The sequence below is a fragment of the Protopterus annectens genome, chromosome 8.part0, assembly GCF_019279795.1.
Source record: "Protopterus annectens isolate FY-2018-M chromosome 8.part0, PAN1.0, whole genome shotgun sequence".
Lineage (NCBI taxonomy): Eukaryota > Metazoa > Chordata > Ceratodontiformes > Protopteridae > Protopterus > Protopterus annectens.
In genome coordinates, this window is record NC_056741.1 from 758394875 (window position 1) to 758408499 (window position 13625).

The 13625-nt window shown below is 38.0% G+C and overlaps 1 protein-coding gene across 1 annotated transcript in view; it reads left to right on the forward strand.

Annotated features, from left to right (window-relative positions):
• SAMD13 (sterile alpha motif domain containing 13) overlaps positions 1-7605 on the forward strand; it is a 344770-nt gene extending 337165 nt beyond the window's left edge. Inside the window, exon 4 of the mRNA XM_044080228.1 lies at positions 2072-7605. Within this exon, the coding sequence (XP_043936163.1) occupies positions 2072-2215 (144 nt within the window). The 3' untranslated portion in view covers positions 2216-7605. The remainder of the gene's footprint in view (positions 1-2071) is intronic.
• The last annotated feature ends 6020 nt before the right edge of the window (positions 7606-13625 follow it).

Consider the following 13625-nt stretch of genomic DNA (forward strand, 5'->3'; position numbering starts at 1 on the left):
TAATGTGACCTATAACCTGTACAATTCAATTGAAAAACAAACAAATCTGTTAGGGGAAAAAATATAAAAAATAAAAAACATACAATAAGCTGGTTGCATAAGTGTGCACACCCTTAAACTAATACTTTGGATATAGGGGACAATTACAGACATGATAACTGTGGAGACCAGTTACCAATATAACAAAAGGCTAATCCCAAAACAAATGTAAGTTGGTTTTAAGGAGGCAACAGTCAGCCTTGGGACAAATGTATTTGGCTAGGATCTGACTTCTGATGTGCTGAGTAGGAAGAAGATGGGAACATTGATCACAGCCCCCATTGGAGATGGGGAAAAGGCTGCTCACTGACTTCCTGAAGTGGCTGGTCGTAAATGGGGAAAGTCAGAATGCTGGTTGTTCCCCTGCTTGTCTTCATACTTGGCAGGCTGAGGTGATATCAATAATACCATTTGCTATCATGGTTGGTGGCTAGATCACAGGCTGATCACACTAGTCTAGATGGTACTTGGGCTAGTTTTACATTCTTTACTACCAGGCTTGGTTGACACTGGCTGATAGGGGATGATCACAGACAATTGTGGTAGTGATCGACCTGGTGTTCTTGTCAGGTTGGACAGGATGAGTGTTGTGAGAGCTATGATTACTTCCAGGATGAGGGTGTGGATACGTTTATATTTCTAATTACTAGTAGGCAGATGTGGAGGACTATGTCTACAGTCACTGCTAGTGAGGATGTGAGAGCAGGCTAGGTTCTGTCATTAGTGTTATGATGGTGCAGGATGAAGCGCTCTTATTATTAGGATGTGCATGGGATTACAGTGTTATTCAACAGTAATTGTGCATGGGATTACAGTGCTATCATTCAACAGTGATTGTGCATGGGATTACAGTGCTATTATTCAACAGTGATTGTGCATGGGATTACAGTGCTATCATTCAACTGTGATTGTGCATGGGATTACAGTGCTATCATTCAACAGTGATTGTGCATGGGATTACAGTGCTATCATTCAACAGTGATTGTGCACGGGATTACAGTGCTATCATTCAACAGTGATTTTGCATGGAATTACAGTGCTATCATTCAACAGTGATTGTGCATGGGATTACAGTGCTATTATTCAGCAGTGATTGTGCATGGGATTACAGTGCTATCATTCAACTGTGATTGTGCATGGGATTACAGTGCTATTATTCAGCAGTGATTGTGCATGAGATTACAGTGCTATCATGCAACACTGATTTTTTTTCTGTAAGCAGTGCAAACACCAGGATAGGCAGCATGTTGTATGAGCCCGTTCAAACACTAAAACAATGCTTGGTGCATGCTATGTGTAATCTGTATAGTATTAGTGCACAAACTGATGCTGACAGAAGGGATCATCTATGAATTATTATTTGCCTTCCAAATCCTTATAACTGGTATAAAAGAAATAGGGTGCATTATATGCAAGAGGTTCATGAATCTTGGTTTTAGTCTTTCAGGAGCAAAAACACTTTTTTTTTTTTAATTTATATTTACTTGCTAGTAAATTTGTTTTTCTAACACATTTATTAAAGTAGATAATCAAGATCCACAGCCTGGAAACAGAATCCGTAGTCAATTGTGATAAAACCAATCCTTTAATGTCACGAACCGTCACAATGAATGAAAACAAGCGCTTTCGCTCAGGAAAATCCTGAGCTTTATCAAGTAAACAGTTTGCTCTTGAAAAGCATCTCTTATATACTTGATTAACAGTGTTAACAGCTGAGCAGCTAATTAGCTCGTTAGTGTTTAAAAGAGACACTGCCCTTCAATATATAAAGGCTTGTGTATCATAAAAAATAATGCATAAAATAATACATAAAATAATACGGATACCAACATTATTAAAAAACATGATTAAAGCATACAAATATTAAATAGGATGTTCCAAGTAGCCATGTGTTAAAAATAGCATTTGAATATTAATAGTGTGAAATAAATTAATCTGCATTGCAATTCAAATGCATGAATCATGTTGAATATAACATTCTGAATGCTTTGTATTATTTTTTAAAGAACATTGTATTGTGTTTTCCTTACAGGAAATTGATGGAAAATCTCTACTACTGATGACAAGGAATGATGTATTAACTGGCTTGGCAATAAAACTGGGTCCAGCTCTGAAAATTTATGAATATCATGTGAAACCCCTACAGACACTACACTTACAAAACAACTCCTCATAGAGCATCTTTAAATTGGGATCATCTTGAAGAACAGTATGGCAGTGAGTTTGATTGTGCCGAGTGAAATTCCACCACTAACATGCTTCAGCAAAACGATAGCGCTAAACAGGTTGTGCAGCCTGTGAGGAAATAAGCAGAAAATTTGCTGAATTATGCAATGGAAGTTTACATGCTGCATTTCACTAGACGTATTTTTTAACGGAATGACGTCACTTATATTGAAGACAATGATTTTACCAAGAAGCCTATAAAACTTAAAACTGCCATGAGGACAGCCACATCTTAAAGTGCAGAGTACAAGGCAGAGCCTTGGCTAAACCTTTTAATTTCTATGAACGTACAGCATCTTTGCAGCCTTATATTCGATACCCATGTACCCAAGCAACTAGTTGAGTGAGAAAATGTATGCTTTAGAAATGTATACACACCATGTTGCTCTAATTCAGACGTTTGCTATAGTATTATTGTTTCCAAAGACTTGTATTTCCACAAGATGTTTGGTATACATTTTCAGTCTTGGTTTTGAAAACAATTTTAAAAGAAGGCAGTTTTATATTATCAGATGTTATTTAATTTTGTTGACATGACGTTCTGTGACTCATTTGCAAAATAGTTTTGGAGTGGTTTACTAATTCTCCCAATCCTTCACTTTTCTTTGCTACATTACAAACTTTGCCAGGGAACTATTAAAGTATTTTACCACTTGACTAGCTCACAGACATATACAAATATTGGAGGAAAATTTTTGATAAAAAGTCTAATCACTATTACATTGTGTAATGTGCAGGTTGGGGTTCATAGACAAATGTTGTGAGCTGTAGAGTGCTTATAATCGGGAGCTCACTTTGTAGGACAGCTCACAGCTGGTGAGATGCATTGCCCATTGTCTTTGAATCTCTGTACCTTTTGTGTGTTCATTAATTAGCATTGTGCAGTGCACTAATTGTCTATGAAGCCCAGCCACTGTAATGTAACTGCTGCAGGTACAGAAAAAATGAGCCTTAAATATGTGTATGCTTTCATTACATGGCAATAATATCTTATAATTTACCAGTTAGTAGAACAGCAAAACAATTTGGCTGTATAAGATCCACTATTTGCCCAGCATTGCTATGGATTCTAGAAGGTGCATTATCACTCTTTAAGTTTTGAAATGCACATTTGGTGGATGCATGGACAGAGTGTGTGCCTTGTTTATGTAACAGCTTTGTACTGTGTACACCCCCAGCTGGGATGCATTTGTGCAGTTTGTCTTGCATAAGTTATAATGTACTGCAGTAGCTCTGACAACGTTTAGCTACCAGTAGTTAATTTAACAGTTTAAAAGCTTTGTGAGTAGCCTTAAGGGTTGCTGGACTGTTTGACATGAACTTTGGGTAAAAAAAAAACAGGCTAATTTGTCTAAAGAGATTATATTTATCTGCCTGAACACTGGAAAATATCATGTATATTTTCTGATATAACCTGAGACATCTTCACTTCTAAGTTCATAAGTGTGCACACTACTTGAAAAAATTCAGTATATTATTCTATATTGTTTGCACAGCCAAAATCTATTAACTTTAATAATGGTTTGGAATGGTCGCATGGTAAGTGCAAGTTTTGTAGTTATTGATTTCTGTTTTGAAAAGTTCAGTAGGATGAAAAACAGAATTGTGCCTAGATGTATAATTTAATATAAATTAAAATCAGAAACTGAACACAATTTACTTTAAAAGGAAACAATTTGGCATGCATTATTGCATTAAAATTCTCAAGTATGACTTATGCTAAGCTTTAAATGAAAAAGAGGAATGTTTTAGTATATACAGATTCTGATGTTATGTAGTCTGTTTTCTGGTGATAGGAATTGCTGTTTGATTGAAGGTAATTACAAATCACCAACACCCTATCCTTATTTAGTACAAACTTAATTTAAAAGGGGTTGTGTTGCTTAGCAGTTTTCCCCAGAAGTATTTTTATGGAGTACTTAAAGCATGAAGGTTAAGTCTGTTTCTGCCCCGCTCACTCACAGACTGTGATACAGGCTGGCAGTTTTGTCAGAACCGATGTCATGATCTGCCTATACAAAGGCTGCCTACCTTCTTCCTTTACTATGTGCATGGAAAAGTATTAAGATGCAATTATTCACAGCCTGGGATTTAACACCTTCATTCTGCAGAATGTCTACAGTGTGCTTCCAGTTATTAGGGTCAGACATTGGCCAAAAAAGCATACCACCATGGGGCAAGAAGGAAGCCCTTCACAAATTCAGGCTGTCTCACACTGGAAGAGAGCCTCTGATAGCAGATAGCAAGCACTTTTCTGCCTGGTGGTCTACCTGCCCCCATTCGTTTGCTTCTGTTAAGTTACAAGCAGCCTACCTCTTTCAAACCTATGTCGTAAATACATTTAAATAGATGTCATGCACTTTGCCCGATTGTCCTTAATCTGACCTACAATAATGCTGTCTTTGTAATATGGCACATGATAGGCATTTAGTTTCTGAGCCATGCATGCTAATAGGCCAGCATTATTATCAAACTTTGCAAAGCTGTTTTACAGATATAGATTTTTATTATTATCAGCACTTTATACTTAGGTGTCGGCACAATTAAGCCTAGGCACATCATAAAGTTTCATATTTTTCAGTGCATTGATAAAATGTCTTAAAGTATCAGTTTATTTATACTGATTTTTTGATGCTTTGCAGTATATGTAACATATGAAAGGATGGCTTTGGGAAAACACTATAGAAGAGCTTGCTTTTCAGTTAGCATGGTTATGTTTTAATGAAAATTGACCTGGATGTTATCTAACTGGCCAACAGTGATGTAAGATTCCATTCACTGCAGTATACTGAACATGCTAATGCCTGTCTGAAATCAGTTTGAACATACTAACAATTATTTAGTTGTTGACAGAAATACGATAATTAGCCTGTTGTGTAGAAAGAACCCACATAACATGTAACAAATATTTAATTTTCTTTGAATATGTGGCAAATGTTGTTTAATTTTCATTGAATAACATGTTCATTATTGTATTTGCATTGCACATACAAGCACACACATGCACACAGAAACCCTCAAAAAATTGTGTACAGTTTTACACTGAATTCCAGTGGTTACCTGTTAATGCACTCTGGTGACCTGACCGTATTCACCCAGTTGCCTCAGCTTTTGTGTTATCAACATACATGTTGATTGTGCTACCTACCCACACTGTGATATCAGACACAAACTTATTAAACAAAGCCTTTTCTGGCAGTGCACCTGTCAATGCTGTACTGCCTGATGACTTGCCTCCTGACTATTACTCTTAACCTCCACCCCTGGCTTCCAGTCAGTAAACCCATTTCATCATTTTATGTCCCATCCCTTACCCTCTAATTTCCTCAAATGCAATAAATAAATAAATAAAATAAAATATCATCATGGGCTTACTGAACTCTAGGCACACGGTATTCACAGGGCTCTTCAAGTCTACCTTGTGGTTCAGTAACTGAACCATACCAAAAATAAATTGGGAAGGCCTCTGTTGTACTGAATCATGTTACCGGGCATCAGCAAGACAATCACTGTTCATGAGTGCCAACAGTATGGCCAGCAGAATGTGTTTCCTGACCTCATTTGGGATAGATTCTACCATTGTTTAATGATTCGACCATCCCCATCTTCCATTGCTGCAGTACCTCCCCCCTTCAAAAGAGTGACTGTGATGTTCAGTTACTTGTTCTCCTAGAACCTCTTCCATGTCTTCAACAATCTGTGAAACATCTCATTCAGTGCTTGTGCCTAATCTTTCCAAGGAATCTTTCGGTTCTCCTGTCCTTCATCCATGTTCATTTTCCATATTTCTCTGCATCTATAACTGTCCCGTATTTCTGTGCTAACGCTGTGCTTCACCCCTTCCCAGTAAACAATTTAGAATGTATTCAGTTCTTCAGCTTGATATGTCACATTATAGATCCTACCTTTCCTGCAGCATAGTGTCCTGCTGATTTTTGCTATGGTCTTTGTTGTTATATTTACCTAATGAGTCAGGTTTCCTTAGATTTGGATGCCACAAAAGCAAGAATATATTTATAATGTCTTTATTATAATAACAACTAATACCCCAAGTACTTTAACTTTCACAGTGCAACAATAACTTAATACTCCTCAATGCTTCAGCTTTCATAGTGCAGCAAAAAACACATAACCACAGTACTTCATCTTTCACTTTTCCAAGTGCAAATAATTTACACATTATAAATAGAATATTTTACATACAACTTGAATGCATTGTACTCCATTGACCAGTTATACAATCAAGTATTTCTTTACAAGTTCTGAGTTCATTCCAATGAGCAAAGAGATGACAAGCCTACCGGTACATTCCGCCAACTTTAAACTAACACCTAAAACAACAGTAATCTTGAAATAACTTTATATGCCAACACTGAATAGTCTGATCTTTGATTTTATTTTAAAAAGGTCTTAAAATAGTACTTGTGCTGGAATTATTTTGATAGCCCAAATATGTTCCAGAATTCTGTTATTTTTTTTACTCCTCTGTCCAATGTAATATCCATTGCATAGAGTTCAGCCGAAACCTAAAGGATGCAGCACTCCAACTCAGGGATTTATCAGTATAACATTTATTTGTCACTCACCATCTTCTATATACTGACTAGCAGAACAATTGTCATATTTCATGTCATCTCTTCATTTTCTTCAATAACTTCTTCTGTAGGGCATTTTATCCCATCCTGAAAATTGATTGCTATCTCCTCACCAACCCCCATGTCTTCTGTATAAGCTGCGAACAGGTATGAACAATTCCCGTATACCATATTGTGTTAATACATACTGCAGTTACTAATTAATTTTATACCCAGGCTTCTGACATTACGCAGTGTGAAATAATGAAAACTAGTCTAAATATTCACATCTTTTAACTTGAGAATATGTGACACTAGGAACACTGTCAACATTCAGTCACAATAGTTTCATCCATCCATCCATCCTCAACTCCTTTTCCCATTTTACACATGGGGTTGGGGTGTCACTTCTGCACCATGCACTCGCACACACACTGTCACTTATGCCCAATTTAGAGTGTCCAATCCACATACTGCATGTCTGTGGAATGTGAGAGGAAACCAGAGCACCCGGAGGAAACCCATCTGACTGTAAGGAGGACATGTAGACTCTGCACAGAAGGCATTCCAGCTGAAAATCAAACCAGAGTACTTCTTGCTGTGAGGCAACAATGCTAACAGCTGCACCACAGCGACCACCCCACAATAGTTTCATCTTCTTCTTCTTCTTCTTTCTGCTGCTCCCGTTAGGGGTCACCACAGCAGATCAACTGTTTCCATTTCCTCCTGTCCTCTGCATCTTGCTCTGTCACACCAACCACCTGCATGTCCTCTCTCACCACATCCATAAACCTTATCTTAGGCCTTCCTCTTTTCCTGTTACCTGGCAGCTTCATCCTTAGCATCTTTTTCCCAATATACTCTGCATCCCTCCTCAGCACATGTCCAAACCAACGTAATCTTGCCTCTCTGGCTTTGTCTCCAAACCTTCCAACCTGGGCTGACCCTCTAATATACTTATTCCTAATCCTGTCCATCCTCATCACACCCAGTGCAAATCTTAACATCTTCAACTCTGCCACGTCAAGCTCTGACTCCTGCCTTTTTGTCAATGCCACTGTCTCCAACCTGTATAACATAGCTGGTCTCACTACCCTCTTGTAGACCTTCCCTTTCATTCTTACTGGTACTCATCTGTCACAAATCACTCCTGACACTCTTCTCCACCCACTCCATCCTGCCTGTACTCTCTACTTCACCTCTCTTCCACACTCACCATTACTCTGAACTGTTGATCTCAAGTACTTAAACTCATTCACCTTCGCCACCTCTACTCCCTGCATCCTCACCATTCCTCTATCCTCCCTCTCATTCATACACATATATTCTGTCTTAGTCCTGCTGACCTTCATTCCTTTTCTCTCTAGAGCATATCTCCACCTCTCCAGGGTCTCCTCCACCTGTTCCCTACTCTCACTACAGATCACAATGTCATCTGCAAACATCATAGTCCACGGAGACTCCTGTCTGATCTTGTCTGTCAACCTGTCCATCACCATTGCAAATAAGAAAGGGCTCAGAACTGATCCTTGATGTAATCCCACCTCCACCTTAAACGCATCCGTCACTCCCACCGCAGACCCTCACCACTGTCACACTACCCTCGAAAATATCCTATACTACTCTTACATACTTCTCTGACACTCCCAACTTCCTCATACAATACCACAACTCCTCTCTAGGCACCCTGTCATATGCTTTCGCTAAATCCACAAAGACACAATGCAACTCCTTCTGACCTTCTCTGTACTTCTCCATCAGCACTCTCAGAGCAAACATCGCATCTGTAGTGCTCTTTCCTGGCATGAAACCATACTGCTGATCACTAATCATCACCTCCCTTCTTAACCTAGCTTCCACTACTCTTTCCCATAACTTCATGCTGTGACTGATCAGTTTAATCCCTCTGTAGTTACTACAGCTCTGCACATCACCCTTATTCTTAAAAATCGGTATCAAAACACTTTTTCTCCATTCCACAGGCATCCTCTCACTTTCCAAGATTTCATTAAACAATCTAGTTAAAAACTCGACTGCCATTTCACCTAAACACCTCCATGCTTCCACAGGTATGTCATCTGGACCAACGGCCTTTCTGTTCTTCATCCTCTTCATAGCTATCCTTACTTCCTCCTTGCTAATCCACTGCACTTCATGATTCACTATCCGCACATCATCCAACCGTCTCTCCCTCTCATTCTCTTCATTCATCAACCCCTCAAAGTACTCTTTCCATCTGCTCAACACACTCTCCTTGCTTGTGAGTATGTTTCCCTCATTATCCTTTATCACCCTTACCTGCTGCACATCTTTACTAGCTCGGTCCCTCTGTCTAGCCAATCGGTACGGGTCCTTTTCTCCCTCCTTAGTGTCCAACCTTTTATACAACTCTTCATACACCTTATCCTTAGTCTTCGCCTCCTCTCTCTTTGCCATGCACCTCATCTACTTATACTCTTGTCTACTTTCTTCATCTCTTTGACAATCCCACTTCTTCTTCACCAACCTCTTTCACTGTATACTCTCCTGTACCTCTTCATTCCACCACCAGGTCTCCTTGTCCTCCTTCCTCTTTCCAGATGTCATACCAAGCACCCTTCTAGCCGTCTCTCTTACTAGCTCTGCTGTAGTTACCCAGCTGTTCGGTAACTCTTTACTTCCACCCAGTGCCTGTCTTAACCCTTCCCTGAACCTCACCTCACAATTACCCTTTTTCAATTTCCACCATTTGATCCTTGGTGCTGCCCTCACACTCATCCTCCTCTTCTTGATCACCAATGTCATCCTACAAACCACCATCCTATGCTGCCTAACTATACTTTCCCCAGCCACCACTTTACAGTCTCCAATTCTCTTATCCTGTGTCTGAACTGGTGACTAAGTAAATCAATCTGATTTCATTAAGAAAAAAAGAAAATGTAAATGTGCACATTTAACTGTAAATTTCTGATTCTTGTTTTATTTTCATAATCCATGTAATAACTCATTTCAAAATTTCAGATTCTTGATTTATATTAATTACTGTAATAAGAGTGCTAGTATTTTGCACAGGTTTTGCATGATATGTTTTGTTTTAATTACTTCACTGAAGGAACTAGTGATGAATATAACAATGACAACTTAAATGAGAGATGTAACACTCAGTAAGGGATAAATATCATTTTCACCCAATGTTTTCTGTGTCACACTCAGCCTTTGGTAACCCATGATACTTTTTTTCACAGTAAATAAAGTTTTGCTCAAAAGAGTAGAGTGACATCAGTCATGCACATAGAATTTACTATGCCCATTGCAGCTTTGGGTTCTGTTTCATCTTGATCATCAAAAAACAAACAAACACAACAGTCCTGGATGGGTAATTTCTCACAGAGAAATGGCTCGGTTGCCATTTTGAAATTACATTTACCATGCTGGGCTTCTTTCAACATTTCAAATGGACAGAAGCATGGATGACAGTGTAGACGTGTTATAAAAGACAAAACCAGGATAACTGAAGGCACTTCTGAAGGCTGTTACTGTTAAAATGATGCGTCTTTGAAAGATCTAGGCCTGGATGTCAGATCTGTTGTTAAAGAGACTAGATAAATGTTAAATTATTACTAAATCCTGAAGCATTAAACAGTTTAAATAATTGTTGAATAAAAAATTATGTTCATTTTGCTTTGATATAAATGATTTCTGTATATCTTGACACTACAAAAAGAAAGTAATACTATCCAAGTGTTATAAACTGCTACAAAACTAATATCAGTACTTCAACATTTAATTATTGAATTCAGTAGGATTCCACTCTTTAATCTAGTTACAAAGTTACAACAAATTTTTATTCCACTCTTTAATGTAGTTACAAAGCTACTTCAGATTTTTTGAAGTGTGCATGAGTTCTAATGCAGTTGCTTGGAATACAGACCATGTAATATAAACTGGAGTATTTATTCCATGTGTGTGTGTGTGTGTGTGTGTGTGTGTGTGTGTGTGTGTGTGTGTGTGTGTGTGTGTGTGTGTGTGTGTGTTGTGTGCTTTATATGCATATTATATATATATATATATATATATATATATATATATATATATATATATATATATATATATATATATATATACATACATACCAGAGTGTCTAAGACGGACTCATCGAGAAGACATCATCAAATCTTCGCATCATTGAACTCTCAGAACAGGAAAAACTAACTCCGGGAAAAGCACCACTTGGCCACCATGGTGAATTTTGCCCTTTCCCCAGTGTAGTGCGATCTCAGAGTTGGTATATTTAGTTGGGGGGGTGTGGGGGGAGAAGCTTCCCACTTTACAGGGTTTTACTTGCTTCCTTGTTTGTTGTTTTATTTTTGGTGGCCAAATGGTTCTTTTCCTGGGGATGGTTTTCAGAGTTCCGGGTGTTCAATGTTTTAAAGTTTCACCAATGTCATCTCAATGATTTTGTCTTCACTGATGTGGTCTTTCAATGCTTTGAAGTAGACACACACACACACACACACACACACACACACACACACACACACACACATATAAATATTAATATTTTATGCTGTAAGGTTAGGATAGGTTCCATGTTACATGATGAATGGTGAAGCTGTGTATCAAGTTTTTTAATCTTATAATACAGGACCTTTCAAAAACCACACAAAGCAGACCACACTATTTCTATATTTTTAATGTTTTCTTTTAGTATAAATTATCGCTTCCCATTTATTTCATTGGGTTATACAGTATTTATATGTATGATCCATTTTTTTCTTGCCTACTCCAGAGCTGATCATCAGCCACTAACAGGACCTCTCCTCATCTACCACCTCTATAGAAGCCACTTGTCCTCTTCTGGACGTGCTCCAACCATATTTTGGACTATTTTGGACAGCATAATACTGCTACCACAAGAATGTTTTTCCCTTATGGTGTATTCTTTCCCCCAGTGCATGCACTGTCCAAGGTCTATATGCAGTCTTAGGTTTTATGAAGGGAGATTTTCTTAGGTGGCTTTGCTGTGTAGTTCTGAGAGGATATTTAATGTATTATTTTTTGAAGGTGTGGAGTAAGTTTTTGGTATTATTTTATTAATATAGCAATGGATATGTTAACATATTTTAATTTGATAGTTAAGTTATATTTTTTAGACAGCATAATATATGTTTAATTATATAAGACTGAGTCTGTTTTGCCAGTGATACCATTACCTATTTTGCCATTTTTGTTTCCTTGTTTTACTTTTTAACAGTCCTGATTATTTTTCTTAAATGACTTAAGTCAGCCTCATGTTGCAGGGGCTTGATTTAGCTGAGGGGGTAGTTGTTTTATAGTTGTTTATAGTATTTATTTTAGTGCATGCAGAGTGTTGGCAATTTCTTTTCTTTTGCTTAATGGAGCCTGAAGCAAGGATTTAGAGTACAATCCCTGATTACATGGGGAGTTGATGATGCATATAGGCAAAGCACTAAATAAATGAATGAATAAATATTTTAGTTCGATTGTTTTTAATCTATGTTTTAAAATATATGTTTTTTATAATAGATGTTTTATGAATACTTTAAGGTTTGATTGATTAATTTATACTACACCCTGTTGATTGGCTATGCTATTTAATGACTGTGATTTGTGTGCTGTTACAGTCTGAGGAAGCCATTTTGGTGAAAGCGCTTACTACTGCATGCAATAAAGGAGATACTCATTTTACTGAGTGTTTTGGATTGCTTTTCGTTTGCTTTTCACCTGCCATTGACATTTATGACCATTTACCAGTGTTTGCGGAGAGACTGAGTGTTATTGTGACTTGGTGAGGAAGAAGCGTTGATTTGTACAAGCCTTCACGTCCCTGTTTATGAGACTTTTGTATACATAAATGTTCACAGACTGCTTCTGTCCATTAGGGACATAGGTGCCAAACCAGGAGTAAATGTGCAATTTCCCATCTATTGGTCCAAGTTACATTTGAATAAGATTAAGGATGAGCTTATCAAAATGAGTTTTAGGTTCTTTCAACAGGTATTTCTGATGCTATTAGTTTTGCAGATGTACAACAAAATCTACAAATGTGGGATCAGAGAATGCCTATTAGGCTAGGCATAGACTGACAGACAGACATTTGCAGGAGACCGCATACAATGATGGGGACTTTGAAATGATCCACATAGGATTTTTTGTATACTCCCTGTATTCATTTTGTGATTAACTTTTGTAGTCTCTCAAGCTGTTCCAAGTGTCTGCTCAGGTACATACCGAAGGATGCATTCTACTCAATGAGTGGTCTGAAGAGAGCCAAATACAGTAGAAAAATGACTTCCTTACACCTGGATGCCATGCTCCCTTACTTATAAGTTATGCAACAGAGAATGGTTTTCTTACTTCAGTAGACACATGATGGTCAAAGGTCAGGTTACTATCAACATGTGTTCCCCGATATTTGACCATAGGGTCTACAGTCAGGAGTATATTATCAATGTGGCAATTTCCAGGAGCGGCCGTCTTCCCAAAAGGTATTTTTATGCAAAATTCTTCACATTGAGATTTAGTCCATGGCTCTGGCACCATTTGTTTGTCTGTATTGGGCCCTTTTGAAGGGTTTTTGTGTCTTTAGGGTATTGAATGACCGGGCTTTGTTTGCAGTTGTCTATAGACATGGTCATCAAGAGGCCCTTGACATTTGCCTTTTCTTCAGAGAAGTAGATGTCAGAAAGGAGAGGCTTCAAAACTGATTCCTGTGGGCTCTGCTAGTCACTGGCATCTTTGTGGGGGAGAATTTTTCTATGCTAACTTCTTGTGTCCTATCAGTGA